General features: G+C 38.9%; 5 protein-coding genes across 6 annotated transcripts; 2 read left to right on the top strand and 3 right to left on the bottom strand.

Annotated features, from left to right (window-relative positions):
* The first annotated feature begins 1,039 nt into the window (after window positions 1-1,039).
* On the top strand, window positions 1,040-5,506 carry LOC129598651 (sterol O-acyltransferase 2-like). Its single transcript, XM_055496651.1, has 13 exons — window positions 1,040-1,527; window positions 1,831-1,898; window positions 1,978-2,180; window positions 2,460-2,567; window positions 3,111-3,262; window positions 3,366-3,493; window positions 3,563-3,720; window positions 3,852-3,972; window positions 4,037-4,171; window positions 4,437-4,455; window positions 4,529-4,626; window positions 4,688-4,823; window positions 5,009-5,506. The coding sequence occupies exons 1-13, from the start codon at window positions 1,296-1,298 to the stop codon at window positions 5,233-5,235; spliced, it is 1,785 nt and encodes a 594-aa protein (XP_055352626.1). The 5' UTR covers window positions 1,040-1,295; the 3' UTR covers window positions 5,236-5,506.
* Window positions 5,303-8,579, bottom strand: LOC129598652 (uncharacterized). Its single transcript, XM_055496652.1, has 10 exons — window positions 7,975-8,579; window positions 7,789-7,895; window positions 7,438-7,580; window positions 7,115-7,276; window positions 6,858-6,957; window positions 6,709-6,739; window positions 6,258-6,492; window positions 6,059-6,144; window positions 5,768-5,854; window positions 5,303-5,631 (listed from the first exon to the last, which is right to left on the bottom strand). Exons 1-10 carry the CDS (start codon window positions 8,160-8,162, stop codon window positions 5,490-5,492), a joined length of 1,281 nt encoding a protein of 426 aa, XP_055352627.1. The 5' UTR covers window positions 8,163-8,579; the 3' UTR covers window positions 5,303-5,489.
* A 190-nt stretch (window positions 8,580-8,769) lies between these two features.
* Window positions 8,770-10,605, bottom strand: LOC129598700 (uncharacterized). The gene is made up of 4 exons (XM_055496729.1): window positions 10,529-10,605; window positions 9,867-10,064; window positions 9,516-9,680; window positions 8,770-9,187 (listed from the first exon to the last, which is right to left on the bottom strand). Exons 2-4 carry the CDS (start codon window positions 10,060-10,062, stop codon window positions 9,081-9,083), a joined length of 468 nt encoding a protein of 155 aa, XP_055352704.1. The 5' UTR covers window positions 10,063-10,064; window positions 10,529-10,605; the 3' UTR covers window positions 8,770-9,080.
* A 43-nt stretch (window positions 10,606-10,648) lies between these two features.
* Window positions 10,649-21,837, top strand: LOC129598695 (retinal guanylyl cyclase 1-like). 2 transcript variants are annotated; one of them, XM_055496720.1, is made up of 14 exons: window positions 10,649-10,700; window positions 12,834-13,321; window positions 15,455-15,719; window positions 15,826-16,049; window positions 17,181-17,617; window positions 17,759-18,005; window positions 18,082-18,667; window positions 18,829-19,000; window positions 19,393-19,533; window positions 19,715-19,907; window positions 20,113-20,287; window positions 20,554-20,602; window positions 20,798-21,034; window positions 21,426-21,837. In XM_055496720.1, exons 2-14 carry the CDS (start codon window positions 12,947-12,949, stop codon window positions 21,577-21,579), a joined length of 3,255 nt encoding a protein of 1,084 aa, XP_055352695.1. In that variant the 5' UTR covers window positions 10,649-10,700; window positions 12,834-12,946; the 3' UTR covers window positions 21,580-21,837. The 2 variants fall into 2 exon arrangements, with proteins under 2 accessions (XP_055352695.1, XP_055352696.1); XM_055496721.1 differs by lacking the exon at window positions 10,649-10,700 and having other exon boundaries at window positions 13,278-13,321; window positions 15,474-15,719.
* A 30-nt stretch (window positions 21,838-21,867) lies between these two features.
* On the bottom strand, window positions 21,868-24,555 carry LOC129598698 (uncharacterized). The gene is made up of 2 exons (XM_055496726.1): window positions 23,268-24,555; window positions 21,868-22,648 (listed from the first exon to the last, which is right to left on the bottom strand). Exons 1-2 carry the CDS (start codon window positions 23,659-23,661, stop codon window positions 22,113-22,115), a joined length of 930 nt encoding a protein of 309 aa, XP_055352701.1. The 5' UTR covers window positions 23,662-24,555; the 3' UTR covers window positions 21,868-22,112.
* Between the last annotated feature and the right edge of the window lie 40 nt (window positions 24,556-24,595).

The following is a 24,595-nucleotide window of genomic DNA, read 5'->3' as shown; positions in this document are numbered from 1 at the left end:
CTAAATTAAAGTAAATTTACTAAATAAATGTAATTTAGCATTGAAAGTTTCGAATTGCTTTTAGTTTCAAAGCGCAAAAGACGGCTGAAAATTGCAGATAAATTTCTTATGCATTAATCGAGCTATACAGGTGCATACTGAAAGTAAATACTGCTGCTTTTGAGGGCGGCAGGCTGGCAGCCGACTACTGCGCACACCCACTTTACCTGCGAGTGGCGGCGGCTGACACGCCAATTTTCCGTAACGCTGATAAAACAGATTAGTAAATAATTTAGTAAAGATCTTCATTTATTCAGCACTGAACCTTAATATTTACTTACTTTCTACTATTCCGGCAACACATTTGCTTACTTTTACTAACTTTGTTTCCAAAACCTTACTATTTACTAGACTTTTAATATTAGGCGGACTTTTACTAAGTAAATGGCCGTTATTTAATTTTATTTAGTAGCACAACACTACAAAATGGTAAAAAAAGCTGGATACGAGTATATTACAAGTACTTTATTAACAAAAAGAAATCACCGGCTTCCTGTTTCACAATCTGAGGATGAGTGTACAGTAACCCTAAATCTGAAACACGCTAAATGCTTTCGCGCTAAGTGTTACGGGAACTTGTCCATATTTGCGGTAAATGCGTTCGTATAGACTTACTTTTGTAGGCTTGTTTATTGTTCGTCTTATTTTTAGCAAGAAATTAGTCTGAGAACTGAGAAGTATTCCTTACTATTATTAATTTCGAAATTAGTTGGAATTTGGACACTTGCAGAACCTGAACGCTTATATTAATCTACAATATTAGTGTTTCGTAACTGTATGGCCGTACGAGTACACAGCTTTCTAACCAGATTATCAAATTATCATGAGCACAGAATATTATTCTAGTTTTCAAATACCAATACGTAACAAAAATTAATACAATGCAGTAAGTGAGACCATGACTCATTACAACTGCTTGACTGACTTCGATTGTGGGGGTAAGGCCGGTGCGCTCAACCCGGTAGCCCGTATTTTGGTCCCAAAGTGCATTCGGTGCACTGGGCGTCAGCTGTTCGTGTTTTCGATAAGTAGCGATGTTCATACGTACGGCAGTCAATAAACAGAATTTCAATTTTTTCAGTTAGGAAAATTTTGTTGGCCGTCTAAATATAAATTCTATGATCTACATATTTAACTTCGAGCTCTGTTGCGTTACTGACTTTGATTCGCTTAAAAGTATTTGTATTATTAAACCGCCTGCAAGAACCGTTTTTCTGTAACTGGTTGATGCTGCGCATCTACATCCCGAAAAAACAATGGCCGATGATTTACGAAGGCGCATTTTGAATATCAATCGGCCTGAGTCCGATGAAGCGCTGAACGGACATGCGGTGGATTCCGAACACGTTCCACTCAGTCCTGTCACCGAAAATGCGTCGCACAGTCCCGATTCGTTCGGGATCAAATTCTCCGTGGGTTCCAAGGTCTCCGACGATAATTTGCACGCTCGTGTCGGCCCGAATCCACCAAGCCACAGTGGCGTGCTTTGTAAGTGCATCTTATATCTCCAGGTTTCAGGTTTTTAACCTGGGAGATGTTGATTTATAATGGTCTGATCCTTTCTAAAGCTAAAAACTATATGTCGTAAAAAATTCGATGGAATTCAGAATTTAGTTAGAACTGCAGCAAGAGCTCACGATTTGGCGAATAGATAATGTTCCGCTTTTTCGGACACAGAGAGTAATTTCAAGCTTATTTACCAAAAATTTTCGTTGGGAATTAAAGCTGAAGCAGATTCGTTTAGTCCAAATAGGCGTTATACGCACTAAAATTACGTTTATGTTTTTGTAGCTGTAAAGCCTGGTAATTACGACATGGTGCGCGATCTCCAGATCCAGACGCTTACTGCCAAAGCAGAGGTTAGTTGTGAATTGGTTTTTCAACTTCCTAAAAATAGAGGAAATCCCTGCTAATATTTTTTGAATTGTTTTCTCGCAGACCTTGAAGGCGGAATATCTGGAATGTGTGGATAAAGAGCTGGATACGCTAATAAACAAGTTTGTCTCGGAAGCCGTGCCCAAAAGCGAACTGGCCGTGCACCATGTGGCCTACACTGGAACGGCTTCTCCAGGCATGCGGCGCGGCGATAAAAGCGGGGAACTGCTGCGCAAGGAATTCGTAGCGCGAAACTCGTATTTAACGTATGTTGACCATATTTTCTAAAAAAAACTGGAAACGCAGGCTTTTGTAGAAAAATAAATAATAGGAAGTTTCACGTTTATACGAAACAGAAATTCTAATACTAGTAGCTATCGTACATAATACACTGTGTTTATTGTCTGTTGTAATGGTAGACCGTAGGCCGGTAACGAGAACTGACGGGAAATTTTAAAGTGGCTTAAATTCCAACCGATTTTTGTTGGTTTGTATGTTATCAAGCATTTTGACGCTAGCTGTGTATCTCTTAATTTTTATTGCAGAGATCTGTTTGAAATTCCACACATCAATACGATCCAGTCAATTTTCATCGCCGTATTGATCATTTTTGCCGCGAACACCATCATCAGCGATATTTTCGATCATGGAACGTAAGTGATAATTTGGTTTGGCATATTTTTGACGATGTGACATTCTTTGTGCATTTGCTGGTGAAAGAATAGTATAGTACCCTGGTTCTACGGCCGTAACCTTTAGTATTGATAAGAAGCGATAAAATGCTAATCTGCAAATTTTGACCAGACCGTCAGGTCATCGCTTTTCTGAGATACCAGATTGTTGCGGACTTTTGTGATAGTTCTTTTCAGATTATCGGTGTCTGTCATGTAGAATGGCGTAATCGAGGTGTAAGTTTAGACCGTTAGAGATGTTCTAGTGAGCATTCTTAATTGAATCGTGAAACGAAGTAGTACAGTAAAACTTACAGAAAAGTATCATTGTTTTGGCTCTTTCGGGTATACCGGGTATTCATAATATTTCTAAGGATGCACTAACGACAAAAATGTGTCTCCACTGTCAGAAAAAGGCTGTCCATGTTCATTTCCGAACGATATACTTCTGCAGTTATGTTTAATTAGTTGTAACTTGAATTTTTATTGTAACTGCTCACTCACTGTTCATTTTCTGACTTTCAGAATTGGTGTGGATTACAAAGTCTGGCTTCATGCGTTTGCCCAGCTGCCGTCGGTAGTAATGTTTTGGCTAGCTATGCAAGCTAGCACCCTTTTTGTAGTATACTGGGGGATAACATTTTGGGCGAAAAATCGACAAAAATCGGAACAAATTGGTACGCATAGGCTGTCCATGTTCATTTCCGAATCAGTGTAACTGTAACGTTGAAAGATGAAATGTTAGAACCAACGGGCAAATGTTTTTTTTTACTTTGTCAGATCTGTTCGATAAATTTTGGCTGCTAATCTACACGGGATACTTGCTTATATTTTTGGTTGTACCCGCCTGGTTTATTATGCATTTTGAACTTCCACCCGGGTCGGCAGGCATTGTTGTTGGCGAACAGGTACGCATTGGCTAATGGCTACCGATTAGCCGAATTCTTAACTTACTTTTAACGCTGTTTGGGAAACAGGTACGCATGTTGATGAAAACTCATGCATTTGTGCGGGAGAAAATACCGGACGTGATCAAACTGACCGTGGCGCAACATCCTGATCCCGCTCCAGATTTTCATCGGTACCTGTACTTCCAGTATATTCCTACACTGGTGTATCGCGACAATTATCCAAGGTAGCATTTAAAAAATGATTGCTGACTGTATTCCCTTTACACAGATTATGCTAACATCTGTGTAAAATTATTCCCTTTACACAGATTATGCTAACAGTTTCTGACTTTGACTACATTTGTAATTTGTTTAGGATTAAGGCGGTCCGATGGAACTTGGTTTTGAAGAACTTCGCTCAGTTTTTGGGTGGAGTGCTATACTGCAACTATGTGTATATACGATTTTGCATTCCTGCATTTCGTAACTTTAATCGCGTAAGACAGCATTACTGAGAATATTCGTTGCCTTCTGATATCGTAGCGGTTATTCTCTTTTCAGGAACATGTCAGTGTGGGTGTTTTTCTGAAGGCCATTTTCGATGCCATTTTACCGGGCTCTTTGCATTTTATGGTGATCTTTTACGCATTCCTTCATGCATGGATGAACGCTTTTGGAGAAATGCTGCGATTTGCGGTAAATACCTGTTGATGGTACCAAAAGAACTAATATGGTTCCACTAAACGTTTCATATTCGTGCACCTAAATAAGGTGACGGTTTAGCACTCTTTTAGGGAACTAGTAAGTAACAATTTTGTATTATCAGTGGTAAGTTACAAATTGGCTTCAGCATTTCAGAAAAATTATGTGCCGAGTTTCTTGAAATAGGCAGTTTATCGAAGCTGACTAAGCTAATTTAATACATTGTGTGGATTTCTTATCAGCCATTGTCTATTTTTAGGATCGCCTGTTTTATCGAGGTAAACTTCATTTAAAAATTTACCTTGTCTGTTATCTGTTGTTCACATTCTCACCACATACTCGTGTGTGTAGACTGGTGGAATAGCACTACTTTTTCCAATTACTATCGCACTTGGAATATCGTGGTACACGACTGGTTATACAGTTACGTATATGTCGACATTGTCAACGTAAGTCTTTTTTTCTTTATTACTATTTTTCTTGCTTCTGAGCTGTATTTGTTGGAATTAGCTCCTCGGTCAATCCTACCGAACGACTGCCATGTTGGTGACATTCCTTCTGTCCGCCGTTGTTCATGAATATTTGATGTGTTGCCTGCTAAGGATGTTCTATCCTGTCATCTTTGTATTATTTGCTGTTTTCGGCGGTAAGTTCATGAAATACAGCAGTTAAGTGTAATGTGTAGACCGTGTTCGGGACTGAAAAAAATGTCTGACACTGGATAGTATTTACACGAAATTTGCAGGGGGTATGACATCTAAAGCGCAGGACGAGGAGATTAATCATTGAATTATCTAGAAAATATGACTGATTATTATTGTTTATTTTTAGTGTGGATGGTATTTGTTACAAAGACCAAGTCTTCCCATGCTTGGAATGTCGTAATGTGGTTGTCGATCTTTTTGGGCCAAGGCGTTCTGATGACATTGTATGGTTCCGAGTACTATGCCCGTCTGAATTGTCCTCCAACTACGGATAACTTTTGGGATAAAGTCATTCCGCGCTCCTGGATGTGCTACGTCTGGCATCCCACCCTGAACTACACTACTGAGGCGTAGAAAAGATTTTGGGCATAAGCGTTGTTATTTCATTCTTTTCCAAAGTGGGTGCGGCTTTGTTTCTGAGTGTGATATACTATTTAATGCCAAATCGTTTTTTACTTCTTTTATCCTTGTTACTTTTTTGAACCAGTTGATCCGTTATTTGATACAGTATTTACCTTTGTACGCAACATTTTGTAGCTGCGCTTCTAATTAAGCACATACACATAGATATACTGGTGTGGATTTGTTTTGAGGTATGTAAATTAAAATTAATTAGTTTCTGGGATGTGAAATTCGTGTTCGGATTCGGATAAAGGTCGTGGTTGCACCAGCCCGGCATTCTCCATAGCTTCCCAGTATTTTGTCACTTCGATGTTTTCCCAGTGCGTTCTTCCCAAAGGAAGAAAAAATCTAAAATTTATAGTAAATTTAAGTCTGATCTTTGAATGGCTTTGTGTTTCGGCGATACCTTTGCGTTTAGGTACTGAATAAAATGAACTCTGTCGTACTTGTATTCTCTAATTACTTGCAAAGTTCTGTTACTTACCTTTTCACGACTTCATGCATCACAGAATTTTCGTTTTCCGTCATCGGTTGTATACAGGTTTCGTAGGTTTCTCTTACAGTTTCCGGTCTGTAATGCCAAACTTTAGAATACTGTATTTGTGGTTCTGCTGTGCCACTGAGTCTTCACTTATCATAACTGTATTTAGAATTTGGAATACCAACAATTTTTAAAAGAAAATTAATGTTTTATCATAGACGTGCGTTGTGCATTCAATGTATTTAACAATACAGTAAGCTAACTACATATGTACCCTGTACGTAGGCATTTTACCTGTCCATATTGACCACAGTTGTGCAGACATCCGGGACTCGGTAGCAGTATCGCATAGCAATTTTAGCCAGATCTTCGCCGCGTTCCTACCCACAATCACAAAAGGCATTTAAAACATCTCAGAAATTCTATTTAAGTAATTAGAAAATCGTTGGTTATCCAGGATTCTCGATAAAGCACCGCTTTATGTGAAATGTACCTTGGCAAAAGCAACAGCTTCCCTCGCTGACCTTTTCAGCGATTCTGGAGCCGGATGGGAGCTTGCGGGACCATTGGCAGACAGTAAACCCATGCCCAGTGGTGCCGAATTTATTATGCCCACACCGCCTTCCTTCAAATACGGGATGATGTCTTTCAAATCCCGATTGAACAGCCCGTACCGGCCGTACGACAAAACTGTATCCAGCGGAACGCTACTTCGCGATATCACATCCCTGGCAAATGAGCTAAGCGTTAATTTGTAAAGGTGTATGCAAACTGCAACAAGCCAGTTAAGTGCCGACTTCATATAGGGTATAAACTTCATATAATTTGTGTTGTAGTCTTGACAAAAACGTGAACCACGGTAACCAAACTGCAGCTAAGCCAGAAGTTCATGCATCAACTTATACATCCAAATCCGGCAATCAATACATGTGGGTACGACTTACTGAAGAAAATTTACCGGATATCCAGAAATTCCTGCCGAAGACGATGCAATGATTTGTAAGCGATAATGCAGCAAAATTGCTTATGTGTAAGCAAATTCGCTGTGCAGGTAAAAAGGCGGTAAGTAGATATTAACAATAAATCACATTACCGATGAATTTTGCTTTTCCCGCGTTCACCACTTTTTCCAAAGCTGGCAGGGTTTCGCTCAATAGCACTTCGAGATTGGGAGCAAATTCGGCATCCTGTATCTGAAATAGAATTACCGTATATTTCTTGTTATTGTTGTTATTTCATTGATTCTGCATACACAACCAACAAATACGCAGGATACCGTTTACAGAACCAATCTCGTAACACAAACGCTTCTAATTACAAAGTATTTGACTGCTGATTATGAATGCCAACCTGAATGATATCAACATGGGGCAAACGAAGTCGTGCTAAACTTTCATCTACGCTTCGCAAAACCGTCTCTGCACTGAAATCGTATCGTTTACTGATGTCCTCTTGGTACCGTCCCACTGTTGTTCCAATATAAAACGTTTTGCGCGGAACGGAAGATAAAGCCTGAACTCGAGGAAAAGAGAAAAAATTGGTAACATTATTGTTCCTGTCGCAATTGGTTATACACGTATAGTGTGCTGCGAAGGTTGTTTTGGATTGAGTCATTTAAGTAATTTACATACAGTAATTTGTAAAACGTACTTAATAAATAATTTATCACTTACTTTTCCTAATAATATTTCCGCCGCCCCGTTTCCGTATGACGGTGAAGTGGCAATATAATTAATACCGCACTTCAAAGCCGTATGTACAGTGTCGATAGCTTTCAGCTCGTCTGAATCGGATAAATTTCCGAAAGTCGACGTTCTATGTCAAGTACGCGTAGCAATTAAATGGATTTTTTTATGTTAAATGCTGCTGTTAGTTTTACAGAAAAGCTCACCGTCTGTAAGAATGATACAATATTTTTTGTATAATTCAAAAATTTTTCAATCCTACATTGATAAAACATTTAGTTACGACAGTTAAATAAGTATTAAAGGAAATCACTACCGGTATGTGCCCAGTGAACTCACCTAGTCCTAGCGCCGAGAAGTGCATCCCGGTATTGCCCACATAATTAAATCGCAATTTCAACACTGCACTGCGGTCATGAAAATCCGGTGAGAATGTGGATGGCAATCTAAAGATGGCGATAATTATTGCTCTTCCCTCAGTAAAACTGCCATAGAGGCATTATATTGTAAAGTATGCGTCCTCACTGTATGCCTGTTCCGTGATCTTCCGGTATATCCGGACGTGCATAGTTAGCAAAAGAAAATTTCCGTAAAAAAACATTATCGGCTCCACTGTCCGCTGCCTGGTGCGCTGCACTAGAATCCGTAGAAGACGTTTTTCGACTTGTGGAAGTTTTTCTCTGTGATCCAGTCCAGACGTTCGCGTGCTCCATTATCCTGGCGCTGTGCACAAAATTCAGTAAAACCGTCTTTGTGTATATCGATTACTTTTAAGCATGACATGTGACCTTTCAAATATCTGTTTTCTGACTGTTTCCTACTGCCAAAATATCGAATTTCTGTACATGTTTGCAAACCAAGAAGACGATTATACGAACGCCGTGTAGAACGTGTCGTGCGCCGAATAAGGACAACTTATAGAAGACGCGCTGCTAAGTAATCAGAAATAGATAAGACAAAACGGAGTAATTGCCGGAACTCCAATATAATCCCGCCAGTTTATCTTTATTACAAGTGGCATTCGGAATCCGCGGCGAGTATAATAATTTCTCCAAAATTCGTGAGCGACACCTTCCATTCTTATTCATGCAGTATTTCTGTACTAGCACAAATCATTTTATGAAGATGTGCAAGAACTAAATAGTACGAACTAAGTAAGCGTAGCTCCTCTAGCTACGGTGGTGCATTACGTATTGAAAATTCGGAATAATTCGCATAGCTACTATAAAACCTATACTCGTAGATAAGATGTCTTTCGTAATTTTAACGTAATAAAAAATTAATTCTTCACCCGCGCGTCAACACTTACTCCCTATTAGATAGATAATGTAAGTTTTTATTTTTTGACCGGAATTAGAAGAGTAAGAAATTTAACACCTAAATGGACAGAAAGTAGTACTAATAATAATATCCACTCACAGTCAGATCCACAAGCTTAAATTTTAGTCTACATTAAAATCCTCCATAATACAACATTTCTACATTAAGTAAAGAAAATATCGAAACCACACAAGCAATGCAATCCATGCATAAAAGCAACAACTCGACTTTTAAAACTACAAGTTTTGTTTTTGGTTTAAAAAATAGTTTTACAATTAAAATTGTAAAAGAATACTGAACAAAAGCAGTAATTATAATTCTGATTTTACGTTTGATGCTCCTTTGCAGTGTACTTCAGCAGAAGTTGAGCCGCCTGATTCTTTTTTCGTAACTGTACAAGGTCCGCGAGATGAATACCCTAGAAAACAACAGTACAAGTTCGAAATAAAGTATGACAGCATAAGTAAAACTTGTATAAATCGACGTAAATAGAGAAACCATAATCATAATGACAGTTTCTTAAAGTAAAAATGTTTGTACGCCCAAATGGAAAATTCTTATTCCGTAAATCATACGCTCACAGATGGCATCGACCGGTAATAAAATACGAATGATGCTTCGATTTTTAAAGCATGGTAGAAATATGTAACTGCGTGTTGCGACCGTACCACGTTAGATGTTACCTATCTGCATTCGTTTTTTATTGTTAATGGAAGAAGTTTCTTTTGTGGATAAATGGGCAATACCTGTTGCTTTTACGAAACTTTCTTGACCATCGGATGCCACTGAGGCTGATCCGGAAACAAAGACTCGTTGGCTATAACCATCGTTGTCAACATAAACACTGCTGGGCTGTGCGGTGCCGTATGAGGACGTATCGCTCATTTTCGATATCGATTCGTGTAGTTTGTCTGAAAAACATAAATAAACACAGCTAATGGCAAAGTCCATACAGTAGTACTTCCCTACTAATTACAACAGTATCTATACTTTTTATCATTATACCGAAATGCGACTGACTGGATTCGCACAATGCAAATGTAACTCATAAAATATCTGTTGTAACGGAAAATACATAATTAGGAGCTTTGTTTTACCAATTTTATCCTGATGGGTAGCAAAGTTCTTCTGAGCGGCTTTGAGATTTGTGTCCAGTGACTGCTGTATCTGATTTTGAACGTCATCCATAAATTTTTGAGATCCAAACGCAGCAACGGTCACGGTCAGCACCGGTAGCACCACCGCAAAATTAAGCACAGCGGATCCATAACCCACACCACGTGAAGCTGACATTGCTACCATATATATTTGGTCAAAATGAAGTAAAAAAACAAAATGAATAAAATAAGATCGGAAACTATCAAAGAACGATTCGAATAAGAATGCTACGGAGCTTATCCAAAGACTGCTTAGCTACTGTGTATTGTGTATTCCTGGTTTCCGCAATATTAGCTACCAACCGGTAAAATATTGTATCTACGGTAATGAAGCCCCCAGTAAACGCGGTGTTGGGAAAATCCTGTTAGTGAAGCACTATGTACGAAAATAAAACGAACTTAACGGCAACAGTACTGCGCTGTGCAAAATGCGACCATAAGCTTATGTGTTAATGCGAATTATTATTATTTAAGCCCTTCGGCATCACTTCCTGCTGGTCTTAGAAAAACAGCCGATTATGCCATGACCGTGCGTGGCAGATCGTGAAAGGCGGTTAGTAACTTTTAACAGCGTACCCAGACGTTCCACATCAGGTACTTACCGTCGTTTACTCGCAGGTGCTGTTGTCGAATCGGAATATCTATAGATATATTATCCTTGACGTACAAGTCGTGAAAAAGTATAGAATTCTGTGCTCAGGGAAAGTATGCTTGTATTGTAGGTAAATGTCGTTATTTTGTCTTATCCATATCTTGAGTAATGAGCAATGTACCGTATGTACATTCAGTAAAAAAACAAAACATAGAAATATTTATATATGTACATGTGTTGGATATTTATGAAATGCTTTAACACTTCACATAATTACTGTAGGTATAAAAAATGCAATGCCTAATACGATATTACTAGCGTGTGTCGATCTGCATATATTACGAAAACAACATGGTACCCGTATATCAAATTAGTGTAATGTAGCAAGAACACAAAGTGAGTAAGGGAAGTTTACACAAAATACTTCACTCTTCTTTAATTCACTTCCGAGCCTCGGATGATTTCGTGAATTGTATGATAATTTTGTAGTTAATCTAAAATTAATGTGGGAGCAGCAAGTGAATTATGTACAAGTGCTTACATGCCCTGTTCCTCCTTCGCCGTACTATAACAGTAATATACATGTAGCTGCTTGTTTAAGTATCGAAGCGCATCCTCAAACTGCTGTTTAAAACGTCCGCTAGTACGCATAACAGTGCGTACATAAATAATTATTTTACAAATGATAGAGTATTTAATAATACTACTTGGCTCATAGGATCCGTTTTGCTCCGTCTTTGGCACAAATGCGCGCATTTGAATTATAAGCAATTTACATATTTCAATTTGGAATTTTAATTACCGGGTAGAAGATTAAGTTACATTTTTAGTATTGCTGTTCCTGTGGATAAAGTGAAAAGGTTAAACCAGAGCGCAAATACTCACAATCAGTTCGGCAATGAAGCATATATGTTCAACGTTATAGAAGCATAATGGAAGGTCTTTGGAGTTTCTACCAGCCACAAAATGTATGTACACAAGCCCAATTCACAGTAATCATATACTTAGTGCATCGAAATCGATACGATATTAATTTAAGGATTATGCTGCAACTACGTGGCGCAAACCCACAAAAACGTCAAATTTCAGCGAATATATGCCTACAAGAATTGCTTTTTTACTTGGAACATGAAAATCTAGTTTTTAAGTAGTTATAGAATTTATCGATCGAGTTTTTCTGATTGCCTAATCATTCACATACGCCGATGCATTTGGGCCGAAACGAATGGCATCATGCAGCTAGGTGGTACGCTATCAATTATGCTGCACAATTTGCATTGCGCGTTTTTTTTTGCAGTGAACCTTATATTTACTGTCCCATTTATAATTTTATATTTATATGTACGGAATTTGCAAAGGTAGTCTGGAACTGTGCAGGTGGCAGGATTGCAACGGAAATATGATTAATATACGTTATTTACACAAAAAAGCAACACAACGTAAACCACCAAAAAATTAACGCATCCGTTCAGGCTGTAAACTTTGTAATTGTATCATTAAAAGTTTTCGGTAGGCATTAAGCAACAAAATCGCTAAGTGGTACAGTGATTGCAAATCATGAAAGATCTTTTCAGATTAGTTTTTTTTGTGATTGTATAGTTTTGACTTTTCACCTTGAAGTTTGTGAGTCAGTCTAGCTAAACTTTGCGTAACTTGTTATAACCTCTAATGTGTACATAGTTGATAGCGAAAGCAGATGCCATAATATTATAGATATAACAACGGATACCGGTAATGTGATATTTCACCATTCAGCTGCTACTGCAATAGAAAGAAACTCCCGGACATCATAATAATATGTAAAAAGTCTATAGGAATCTCTTAATAAGCATTCCTAGTTTTCTGTTGGCGAAGTCGCGGTACATGATCCGATCCAGTTTCTCGAAAGTACAGTGTTAACGGTATCGGTTCAGACAACAAGCAGTGAGAACGAAATAAGTCCTGCACGCGGGTAATAACGTGGGAAACGGGAAAATATGATGGAAAGGCAGGCAGGTAATAGTTGATTACTAACACCTAAGATCCGATTAGTCAGCTTGCAACGAGCATGCACCTGAGTCTAGCCTTCCGGTTAGCCGGATGTATTGCCCTTATAGCTGCTGCTGCGGCGCGCAGAAGGAGTACTCTTTCACCTTGATCACGATAGCAGCAGCAACACTGACACCGCCGCGCGGCACTGCGGGAAGACAAACCTTCCGCGTTTCCCTCATTCTCATGATCCCATTCCTGTATACATGACAGAATTCATTAATGAAATGTACAGCTGGCCTTCGCACACGGGGCAGGATTAACAGCATGCGGATGTACCACTACAGACAATGCCGATATCGAACACTGGAATATACACCGAACGCTATCCGGCATTTGACCATCCCACACCTATGCACAGGCTAGCCAACGGACTACATGGGCGTTGTCGGTGTTGGCGATGACTAATTTATGGATATCTTTCGGATACCATATACTGTCTTCCAGAACAATTTTCATAATGCTTTTTATTATTGCCAAGATTCATTGTTTTTCCGGCGAAAAAGTTTTGCTTTATGCAGCTAATTGTGGTAAAAATAATACGCTGCCGGAAGAGTTACCCTTCAACAAATTGGATCACCGTTATTTTTATCGATATTTACCTGATTCGCCCTGCGATGAAGTTGCAGAGTACACTAGTGTTGTACAAATGAATCAGACAGAATATCGCGTGTTTGTGATAATTATTAACTTCCCGGTTAACTGTCGTGCTGTAACCATAGTTCGACAAAAAAGACTGTTGCCAGCTATTATGTTTGTTGTTGGATGTGACCAGGTACGTAAGCATTCCGGTGTCTCACTCTTTACGGCCGCGGACAACGAAACACTGATTTTGCTGCAGCGCATCTATGTATACTTACTCTTGTGGTTCGAGTTACAGCTTTTCGATGGTGCGCAAGGTTGATCACGAAATACAAAGTAAAAATAATTGTTATAATAAAAATTAAACATTTAGACATACAAATGAGGTTGCTCAAGAAGACGGTGCGGTCACTACACATTGAGCATAGAAAAATGCCGTACAATTAGTTTATTTTAAAGCGAATGGCTAAATTAATCGTAACCTTTAGGATAGTCTGCCCGTTACATTCTTATGGTTAGAAATACCTGGTATTACCGATTTCCTTCGATCTATGACGTGTCTATGATCTGGTTCAACTTAACAAATGAATAAAAACTGGAGCTGGAAATTACGGCAGTTATAGATTTTCTATTGGATTTACGTGACTGAAATCTGCTTTTTCTAGGCGTATTCCGAAGCAGCGTGGTTCTTACTCTTTTTAATCACTTTGTAATTCTCTGTACTTGTCATTTTGAAATTTATGTTCTCTAAGTGCACTTCTTTTGATCCCAAAGTGCTGTAGTATAATTTGTAATATTATTGCGCCTAATTTGTTTGCAGACAACCGAAATGGTAAGAAAATCCATAATTTTATGAATGGGAGTAGGCCGCTAATTAAAGTAATCAATTTGATACATTAGATTTGATTTAATAATTAAATAGTTTAAATTTTTATTATTTGCACTGTTTGCAATGAGAGTATCTCGATTAATTTGAAAATTCAAGCCGTCAATTGTATTGGCTAACCTGCCTGCACAGGCTTATATCTAAATCCGATTCCCCGCAGCAAGATTATTACGCTTGTTGTTTCATGTGCAAACAACAGCGTCTAATTCGCGTGATGAACAACGCACACTCGCCGCTCCTTTCCACTTCATAGTAATCGTTCTGATGGTAATTATTGCGCATGAGTGGCAATTAAAGAGGTGTTTTCAGTAGCAAGATCCACACCGACTAGGTTCAAGCAGGGTTAGCATAACTACTGTATATCCAGATTCCAGATTTATTACATTTAACTCCACCATGATTGTTTACTGTGATTATTTACAATGCTTGTTTTTTTGTCTTGCTTAGACGATGTCGGCATATATTATTAGCACGCATATATTACAAATATTTTTTTATTCTCTGTATACTCATGATGCAATTTGAAATTATCTGTATTGCACATAAAGTATTTCCAGTAATTATAAGGCAAACTTACAATTGTTGGTTGACACTGGTTTTCAAGTCAGCAGTAAAAGGATACTCTGTATTATCGAATCGGCTTTTTATAAAACATGCTAAATGGCAGATGAATTCCACCTTTCTTTCTTATACTGGTAGATGAATTCCACCTTTCTTATTTTCTTCCACCTCTGTACGTACACATGATATTCTACTTAAGCAAATTCAGGACTTGTTTTACATCGGAAGCGTTTTACTACTATGTTTAAACGTTGGTTTATATACCGTTCTGCCAGCTTCGTATTTCTCAGTAGTAGTGCACATTTGTTTTTAGTGTAAAGGGAATGAGAGGAAATATGTTTTGTCAGGGCATGCAGCACAAAATATCGTAAAGTGAAGTGCACCGAATTAAACTTGGACAAAAAACAAAAAAGTTAAACTTTAATCTATGTAATCAGTTAACAAAGAATTTTCAAACGTTGGTCCTTCCCAAATACGCTAATCGTTCTACAAACACTCAGCGCGTGCAGGACCCTGGCGAATGCCTGGACATCTTGTTCTTTGTGCGTTGTGCAAGCTATTTAGTAACCCCTAACCCGATATCTGCAGTTTTGGAGCGTATCCTTCTTTAATGTCTCTGTAATGGTAAAACACACAACTTCGCAATAATTACAGTACATGTACTTGTATGTACTTTGAATGGTGCCGACAACGTTTCCCATGCAATCTCAGCAAATATAACTAATTCCGCAGTTTACGACTCTTGTAGAACTGTTTCATTTGTTGCGGTAAAAATAATGAGTATGCGTATTAGACGTAATGTACCCGGGCGTCTTCTCAGTTAATATTACAAGTTTGTCACACGGAAATACATTAAAAGTTACTGGCAAATGTTTGCAGATATCTAATTACAATTCAGGGGATGCGGACAAACTGTCGTCTAGTACCACCCTGATCCAGATGACGCCTCCATCATGGTATCCAGCCAAAATCTTGGAATACTTGGCATCCACACCAAAAACCTCATCGGTGGCCTACGTAACCGCCAACGGCGAATGTGACAGGACGACCTTTTCACTATGGCGTTATTTTGCTAATTTGTTTCATGAATTTGTGGAACTGCCCCGCAAAGGAGCTGCCCAGGATTTCTCAATAAATTCTAACCGTAATTATACTCTTACATAACACACAACACCGCTGCGACTCTGTACATGGTGTACATGAGTCGACGTTTTCCATCTTTGACACTAATACCACGGATTAAATTTCAGGTGTATTCGGATGCCTTGGTAGTAAAACAATATGTGATCTGCCTGTGATGAACCAAAAAAGGAGTATAACGTTATTTATTAAGGGTATAGTGGGGAAATTCGATCTGGAAGGCGTCCTGGAGAGTGCTGTTAATCTTAAAAAGACGATTAGAGCCATGTCTGGCGGCAGTGTCTTTGTAGCGGCTTACGATAACAATGCCAACCATACGGATTCCGATATCCATGTAGGTCGAATGCCTATACAACTTCATATTGAGGATGCGGTTTCCGTTTACACTCCTAGACAGTATCGTTTTGAAGAACAAATCCCTACAGACAGCATTGCGGCCAGATTCGTGTAATAATCATTAAATTATATATTGGGCCATAATGCGTAATACAGCACAGGTTACAACAGGAGAGCGCCGCTTTTCTAGCGTGTAACCTTTTGTGTGCAAGATAATTTTCAAATAAACCACTATGCAAAAGAATGCCCTTGGGAGTGGATCGGTACCACGCGTGGGACGTCCGCTGACAGATGGCTGCAGCGGACTGCCCATCCGCCCATTGCATGCTTAGACCTGCGCATTGCAGAAATTGAAAGACATAAATTACGAAATGTTTATGCGTGCCGACGTAGATCGCAGGACACCTCTATCGCGGTATATCATCCTACTTCTACTGAAGTGTTTAGAGCTGAAGACATAATGTTCCTAGAGTGTACAAAACTTTTGATATAATGATTATAATTTACAAAATTATAAAGCGCGCATAAACAAATCAGTCTAGAATTCACATTAAAATCGCTTACTACGATTATTTCATTTTTGTTTTGCATTTGCCGCAAAACGAAACAGATTTGTGTTCATCTTGGAGTGCTCTAGCACAGAGGTATCTAAAATGTGGATGATTTTAAATCATCTGCAGTTTTGAGACATCTGAATTCCCGTTTTGAATCATCTGCAGCATAATAATTTTATTCAGGACATATCAACCATTAAAAATTGCGGGAAATAATTTGATATTTTATTTCTTTGAGTATCGCCAGCTGATCGAATATTATATCGGAATTCAAAATATCAAACCGAGGTTCAATATCAAAGAAGCTATGCTACACAGTAATGGTACCGGTGTCCATTTTTTGTAGTAAAAATTTAAACATTAAAAATAAACTAAAATCTCTATGCCCTCGAGTAGTGAAAACTTCCATAATGAAAATAAAACAGACTTCTGTAGTGAAAACAATGACTTTTACGAACAATAGATACAGAATGTATGTGTGAACTGTATATTGAACTTTAAGTTAATATCTGCTGTGATATATATGCCTTAATTAAGCAACCGATTTTGCATAATGCACGATCTGCATTTGCTAGGCGTTGGAGATATCAGAGAGTAAATCTTTGTCCCTGCATCTTTTGGAAGTTTTATCCGCTGACAGGGAATTTTTGAAGAAATCTTTGGAAAATTCCACAATTTTGAGCCAAAGTTTGCCGAACGGAAGTAACATCTTCTACATAAATTCAATACACGTCAAACTTCCAAATTGGATTTTGGCCGCTGTGAAACTCAACAACGACAGCTCCATTTTTTTGGATACTAAAAAGGATGTCATCGTGGAGTCATCTGCGGAAGAGAACTGCAACTTGCCCAGCTGTTTTAATATTGCCCAGGGTATAAATTTTAAAGTTATCAGAAATCGCAGTTCGAAAGAATCATCAGATGATAATACTTTAATGGAAATCTACTTACCGATTGGTGTTGGAGCATTTGTGCTTGTCATCATGATCCTGCTGGTTACGGCCTTATTGCGGTACGTGGAATATATATTTACACTGCAATATGATTACGCATCGGCATAATACAGAATAGATACGCGAGCGTACATATCCTGACCATAATAATTTTACCGTGATGTGTTGATTGAGTTATGATTCTCGTAATTACATTGCAGAAGGAGTTTAATTAAGAAGCGGATAGCTAAAGAAAAGGTCAAATTCTACATTGACAACGAAGATCTGACGCCGATTAATAAGCGCTCCAACACAACGCTCTCCGTCAGTTCCGCTACCAATTCCCGGCAGGCCAACGGGTATTTTGGTCACGAAGGAGGAAAATCGTTTGCATCATTGAAAACGGCTGACAGTGATCTGGCTACTGAGCTTGGCTTAGCCAGCGGAGATAATTATGCCAAACTTAATGTACTTATATTAATATTAAATTTTGTGGAACATATGTATCTAATTTATACGCGTTGTTAATTTGGGTTTTTTCCAGGGAGACGTGGTATTCTTGCGGTACATCCGTACGAAAAACCTCCAGTTGAGGGGCACGGTCAAACAGTTAATCAGCAATATGCGCGATTTACGCGGTGATAATATTAACGGATTTTTGGCGTTTTTCGTTGGTTGCCACACACCGTCGTTCCGGCCGCCAGCGGTAGTGTTTGAATATTGCTCAAGGGGAAGTTTGATGGATCTGATTGATAAGGAAGAAATTAAGCTGGATTGGTCGTTCAAAGTATCCTTCCTCAGTGATATTGTCCGTGGTCTCAAGAGTATCCATAATAGCTCAGTTAGGTTTCATGGCCGATTAACCTCGCGAAAATGTGTCATAGACACGCGATGGACCCTGAAAATTACCGATTACGCCATTAATCGGCTAGAGTATTTGCAAAATAACGAAAAAACGGGCATTTTTATGGCGGATGAGCATTTGTACTGGACGTCACCGGAAATGCTGCGCAATGATATGCTAATGCGGGAAGGCACGCCGAAGGGTGATATCTACAGTTTTGCCATTATCATGCAGGAGCTCATACTCCGTGGGCGGCCGTTTTGCACGTCGGAATTGACCGCCTCCGGTAAAGGTCATGGAATTACTTCTTTATTCGATGCTTGCCTCAGTATTTGTACACTCCAACAATTCAGATTAGTGTACTTATACTCGTACCAAAAGTCTTAATTAATACTAACGATAAACTTCTGAAAAATGAGTAATTTATCAACCAAGCGTGTTTTGTAGAAGTGATACAGAAGGTCCGACATCCACCGCCACTTCTCAGACCACATGTGCCTAATCAAACAGCACAGCCAGAAGCAATTATGATCATGAAGGAATGCTGGTCAGAAAATCCCGAAATGAGACCATCAGTCGATGAGATTATAAATAAATTCAAGGCACTAAACCAGGGACGGTAAGTTTATATGTAATTCCGCAGCATGTTATTTATTGCTATCAGCTGTAAGAAAGCCATGTTTTCACGTACACTATTGGTTTAATCACTTTAATTACGAGTAGTGTAAATCCGCGCAGGAGTGTTTGTATGGATAGCGGCTATTGCCGAATAAAAAATATATGGTGGACTACTAATTTACAAAAATAGGTAAAGAATGGCGACATTTACGCGGAAAACTGCTTGCTGAATTTGTTTTTGTTAGTATACAAAGACCTCGAAATTTCAAATCCCACGTTTTCATTACGAAAACACATTTTACCCTGGCAAGTACAAGTACTTGCTAACTGTGGGAATTTGCCGATCTGTGTGCGTACGTGAGTAATATTAAAATAATGATGATTACATTTCAGCAAAACAAATATTGTGGATTCCATGTTTGCAATGCTGGAAAAGTACAGTAATAATCTCGAAGAACTGATCCATGAGCGTACAGAGGAATTAAACGAAGAGAAAAAGAAAACGGAGCAACTACTTTATCGCATGATGCCACAGTAAGAGCAACTATGCAACTATCACAAATGACCTTTTGGTGCTGCAGCCTTATACACCGGATAATTAATACGCGGGATACATCCCCCTCGTTGATTACCGGGATATGTATATACCACTGCTAGTTATTTTCGAGTAGCGATCGATATTTGGTCTCTGAAAGCGCATTTCGTTTGCATCTAGAACGGTAGCAGAAAAGCTGAAAACCGGACAGCCTGTTGAACCGGAAACATTTGCTGAAGTTACCATTTACTTCAGCGACATCGTCGGCTTCACAACCATCTCAGCCTACAGCACACCAATGGAGATTGTCAACCTGCTAAATGATCTCTATTCGTTATTTGACACGACGTTGTCATTCTACGATGTTTACAAGGTATGCTGCGAATTATTACCGCATACCTGTGTGCGATGTGCATGAAATCGTGCAGAATATACACGTACTAATTATATTCCTAATTGTGAGCGCTCCCTTTGGTATGTCTGGAGAATACCGGCTTTTCATGTCGCCTTATGGCGGACAAACACCGGAAGTTCATTAGCCTGTTAAGCAGTGATTAAGCCTTTTTGTGGTGACACAGGTGGAAACTATCGGTGATGCCTACATGGTAGTAAGTGGACTTCCGGTCACCAATGGAGACAAACATGCGGGAGAAATTGCGACGGTTGCACTGGAATTACTTCATCAGTGCGGAAGATTTAAAATTCGCCATTTATTTGAAGTGCCACTTTTCTTACGGATAGGCGTACATACTGGTATGGTTATGTAATGAATACCGCGTAACTGTTTTCTCATTTTCTCTAATTTCTCATATACAAACAGTGCTATACTGAGTATAGCACAGGAAAGACTTATAAGCAAGTTAAATAAGGACGAGAAAGTCAGTAACTGTGCAGGTACAAGAATTAATTTTAGATATTTATTTTGTAATCATACGTGAAGATGCTTATCAAACCGCTTTTGAAAACAACAGTATCTACTGACAAGTGAGGTACGTATTTAAATTAATTTTTTACCATAGGTTCTTGTGCGGCTGGAGTTGTTGGATTAACCATGCCTCGATACTGTTTGTAAGTTTGTATGCATTTGCAATACTGAAGTACTTGTACTACTCTATATAAATAGGCGAACTGTACTATACTGTAGGCGAAATCATACCATATAAACTGGCTGTATCATTGTTTTTAGCTCTTGCGAGCGTATCATTTCGTGCACAGCATTAATTACAAAACAAACTGCTTTATTATTTATTGTACGCTTTTTAGATTTGGGGATACCGTAAACACTGCATCTAGAATGGAATCTACCAGTCGCGCTTACCGTATTCATCTAAGTGATACAGCTCATAATTTGCTGGAAAAACTTGGTGGTTACCAAATGCAGTTCCGGGGAGTAACGCAAATCAAAGGAAAAGGCGGTATGAATACCTACTGGCTTTATGGAAAAGATGGATACGATAAAGTTCTTCCTGAACCGGCGCCGGACACAGGAGAAAATCATGGGTATTTTTATGGCGTATACAGGCTTACTTTTACGGTTTCGTGCATCCCATGCAATATTTACTGGGAAAAAATACTTTTTTATCATTTTTGAAGGCAAAAATCACTGAAAATATACGCGTCGAACAAAAAATTTTGTAAAATATTGTATCAGTCAGATGATACAGCTATGCAGCTGTTAAGTGATAAGAAGAAATCAGAACAGAACTACAAAATATACGCAAGATTTTACGTTGTATACAGCATTAGGTATTATTAAAAATAAGGTGAAAAGGCAGTCTTTAGTCGTAATGGATTCGTATTAAAACAAGTTAAACAACCCTTCTACAAGCTCACACAAATCGATTACGTATGCTATTCCGACGTAAGACTTTTCACCGTATTGTTTTTATAGCATTGATGAGAAGCTTGTGATCCGTGGACGCGAACTACAGAAACTGCGGGATGCGGAGGCCGAAGCACACGACAACGACAGCCAGAAAGCGGATCATCATGTTGAGATCACTCGCAGGGAAAGTGCAACCAGTAGGGTTACCATGAAATTGTGAAGAATGATAGTAACCGGTTCTATATCGTAGCTCTATGATACAAATGCCCTATTCCAAAGGGTAATCTTCTAATTTTTTTACAAATAGTGCCTGTTGTTTTATCTTTAATGTAAAGTTTTCAGCTGGATTTCAAATCGTCAGTACTGTGCTTACATGTCAGCTCATTTGTATATTAACACATTTAAGTTCAGCAACATGTTTACGGTTATTTCTAACATTTCTAGTTTCGGGATTTTGTAATCTCAAGGCAGGCGATTGGAAAATAAAAGTATGATGACATGATGGTAAACTCTTAATTAAGTAAAGCAGTGCTACAGGCAGCAAACGTTCCCTAAATTTATGCAAGTTTTATAGTGACGAATCTTATTCCTTTGGTACACAACGATGGAGAAAAATGACAGCACTTTAAACTTGCAAGAATCGAACAGAACGTATTTCCCACCAGAACACCTATATATGCTCAACACCGACTGCACACACACCGGAATAAAATAATTTACAACCAAGAAGGAAGCACGAGAAAAATAGGAAGATTACAAACTCAAACTGGCCTGACTATTGTTTCCGTCCGAAAAAGAGCCGTTTTTCAACGCATGAACATCTTTGGCTTTCTTCTGGTCTCGGGTGAAATAATGCACCAACTCTACGATATTTTGACAGATGGCCACAATATTCTTCATAACGAACAGGGCATTGGTGAACTGATGATCCGTCCAGAGAAATACACGGATAATTAAAAACGGAATATTGCCGAACACGGTGGACAACACCGTCTGCAGTACATAAAAATTTTCTCGTGGTTTGGGCTGGTTAAAGTTCTGAGCGCTCAACTGGTACAGGCCGATGGTCGGCAGGATTAAATTGACGCAGGAAAAGCCCAGGATCAGGTCAGTCACAAACACCGGGACCATGAGGTTATGCTCCGCCGTAAAAAGGATAGTCAGGAATTCCACACAATCGATGATTTCAATCAGAACATGGCACTGCATGAATTTTAAGCAGGTTTTCTGGGAAGGCGTAGGATGACGCTCACGACCGGCAATCAAGAAGGCAAACACCCCGACAGTACCTAATAATATACGTTATGTAAGCTCTTTCGGGGAATTCCAGATGAAACCGCAAAAGGTCAACATAGGCATTCCATTGTACAGTCTAGCCCGACATATTATAAGATCCCGCGCTTTTCACGCTTAAGCACTGTTTATAGCCCCATAGATACATCATACAGGTATGGCAGAGCGCTTGATTCTAGGAACTTTCTATAGCAGAGAATTACAGATACACGTCACTTACAATTGTCAGAAAGTAATTGAACGCCTTTTTGGTGACTAGTGATAACTTTTCATAAGAGTATAAAAAATAATAAACTTGTTTTAAAATCGTGTATGCAGTAATGCGACTATGTTCCACATTCTGTACAAATAAAGCAACCACGCGAAAGCCCCCCTCAAAGTTACAAAAACCACAAATAGTCCTTAAATACAATTTAAATACCGAAAGACTCCTGATTAACAGCGGCTCATATACTGTAATCATATTTCATCCACCCTTATATTTGAATACAGTGTAAGCGTTTTAAATGTGAATAAATTACCGATTAAAGGTACGATAACTTTAATCTGCCATTGTCTCACGGAGAACGCAATCGACAGTCCTGTTGCTCCTGCACACATGCTCTTGCAGCTTACCCGTTATGACAAACTCGAGCAGATTCGTTCCCCAGTCGTCCTCGCCCGACAGATCCGGTCCGAATGTTTTGAAGATGACGACAATCTTCAGGACCAGGAAGGCGGTGTACACAAACCACGACAGGAAAATGCAGGGCAGCAACCCCGGAACTCGGGGCCGGCCATCAACACGGCGGCTGCGGCGATTCTCGATGTCCTGCTCCAGCGAGGCAAACCGGGCAAAGTATCGATGGGCAAAGATGAAAGAGAAGATCATTACTGACACCGTCATGATGTCCGCCACGATAAGCGCGATCCATTTGTCACAGAGCTTGGAGATGATGTAATAGTCCAGGATGATCGCTTGGCCCAGGAAAGCAACAATGCTGAGGATACGGGTTATGACGACACGCATGTTCAGTCTGGAGGTACTGGAGAAATAAAATTTAAAAAAAACGTTGAGCCCTTTGGAAGCAAGGATGTTCAGGAAGCTAGTGTGCAAGAATCACCGTCCAAAATGCTCCATCGTCGGCAGTTTGTAACTTGTCAGAATTCGTTGACTTGGACTTTTTTGTGCGTCAACGTTTGTAGTTAAAAAACGAATTAAAGAAGCAACTGTAGCATCCGTGTTTTTGTTTCAAGCGTCACTTAGCGTGCATAATAAATCCGTGTACCGTACGAGTACTACTTCAGCGGTCAGCGATCTAGCTGGGTCCAGTTGTACTTCGGTCGCTAATGTACGTACAAGCGCAAAAGCAAACTGCAGTCAGTTAAACTGTTAAAGTAAAATTAATAAAATTAAGTAAGTAAAATAAAAAGTAAAATAACTAAGTAAAATTAATACTTTAATTACAATTACAAGCAACAGCCATCAAAATTACAAAATTGCAAGCGGTACAAAATCAAAATTACAAATCAAAATTACAAAATTGCAGGCACACTACTCACAGTTAAAATTTAAGCATTAAAAATCAACTAAAACCTCTATCCTCCCGTAGGTTTATAGGTAACGCACATAACAAGATGCTTAATACTATGTTATTAATTTTTCTTACAATAATAGTATTCAACTTCAAGTACATACTGTGCAGTTTTATACGTTTTCCGAACCTACATTACCAGTCGTGAAATAGTGTAATAATTATTTTATTCAAATAAAATGCATATTTTATGACTTTAACAATAACTTTATCAATCTAGCAATTAGCGAGCGTACGGAAAGTCAAATAATTATAGGTGGGTTGACGAGCATTGATGTTAGGGCGCAGCATTTTTCGCTTTTATCATAGTATAAGTAGTCTAATAATACTCTGGTCGACCTGCTCCTCCTTCTCCTGCTACGCACTGCA

This window comes from Paramacrobiotus metropolitanus, unplaced genomic scaffold (assembly GCF_019649055.1).
Source record: "Paramacrobiotus metropolitanus isolate TYO unplaced genomic scaffold, Prichtersi_v1.0 Parri_scaffold0000127, whole genome shotgun sequence".
Taxonomy (NCBI): domain Eukaryota; kingdom Metazoa; phylum Tardigrada; class Eutardigrada; order Parachela; family Macrobiotidae; genus Paramacrobiotus; species Paramacrobiotus metropolitanus.
This window is presented reverse-complemented; position numbering and strand designations above follow the sequence as displayed.

What these genes read in the sequence shown, in the direction of transcription:
- LOC129598652 (XM_055496652.1), bottom strand. Translation starts at nt 8,162, where the DNA reads ATGGAGCACGCGAACGTCTGGACTGGATCACAGAGAAAAACTTCCACA. An exon ending in CGGAAATATTATTAGGAAAA is followed by an intron (nt 7,277 to 7,437) that starts GTAAGTGATAAA and finishes CCTCGAGTTCAG; the next exon opens with GCTTTATCTTCCGTTCCGCG. An exon ending in AAGCTGTTGCTTTTGCCAAG is followed by an intron (nt 6,145 to 6,257) that starts GTACATTTCACA and finishes GATTGTGGGTAG; the next exon opens with GAACGCGGCGAAGATCTGGC.
- LOC129598651 (XM_055496651.1), top strand. Translation starts at nt 1,296, where the DNA reads ATGGCCGATGATTTACGAAGGCGCATTTTGAATATCAATCGGCCTGAG. An exon ending in GCATTGTTGTTGGCGAACAG is followed by an intron (nt 3,494 to 3,562) that starts GTACGCATTGGC and finishes TTTGGGAAACAG; the next exon opens with GTACGCATGTTGATGAAAAC. An exon ending in ATTATTTGCTGTTTTCGGCG is followed by an intron (nt 4,824 to 5,008) that starts GTAAGTTCATGA and finishes GTTTATTTTTAG; the next exon opens with TGTGGATGGTATTTGTTACA.
- LOC129598698 (XM_055496726.1), bottom strand. Translation starts at nt 23,661, where the DNA reads ATGCGTGTCGTCATAACCCGTATCCTCAGCATTGTTGCTTTCCTGGGC. An exon ending in GCTCGAGTTTGTCATAACGG is followed by an intron (nt 22,649 to 23,267) that starts GTAAGCTGCAAG and finishes GTATATTATTAG; the next exon opens with GTACTGTCGGGGTGTTTGCC.
- LOC129598700 (XM_055496729.1), bottom strand. Translation starts at nt 10,062, where the DNA reads ATGTCAGCTTCACGTGGTGTGGGTTATGGATCCGCTGTGCTTAATTTT. An exon ending in TACCCATCAGGATAAAATTG is followed by an intron (nt 9,681 to 9,866) that starts GTAAAACAAAGC and finishes TATGTTTTTCAG; the next exon opens with ACAAACTACACGAATCGATA. An exon ending in AAGTTTCGTAAAAGCAACAG is followed by an intron (nt 9,188 to 9,515) that starts GTATTGCCCATT and finishes GTTGTTTTCTAG; the next exon opens with GGTATTCATCTCGCGGACCT.
- LOC129598695 (XM_055496720.1), top strand. Translation starts at nt 12,947, where the DNA reads ATGACTAATTTATGGATATCTTTCGGATACCATATACTGTCTTCCAGA. An exon ending in TTGTTGTTGGATGTGACCAG is followed by an intron (nt 13,322 to 15,454) that starts GTACGTAAGCAT and finishes AAATGTTTGCAG; the next exon opens with ATATCTAATTACAATTCAGG. An exon ending in ATAATTATGCCAAACTTAAT is followed by an intron (nt 18,006 to 18,081) that starts GTACTTATATTA and finishes GGTTTTTTCCAG; the next exon opens with GGAGACGTGGTATTCTTGCG.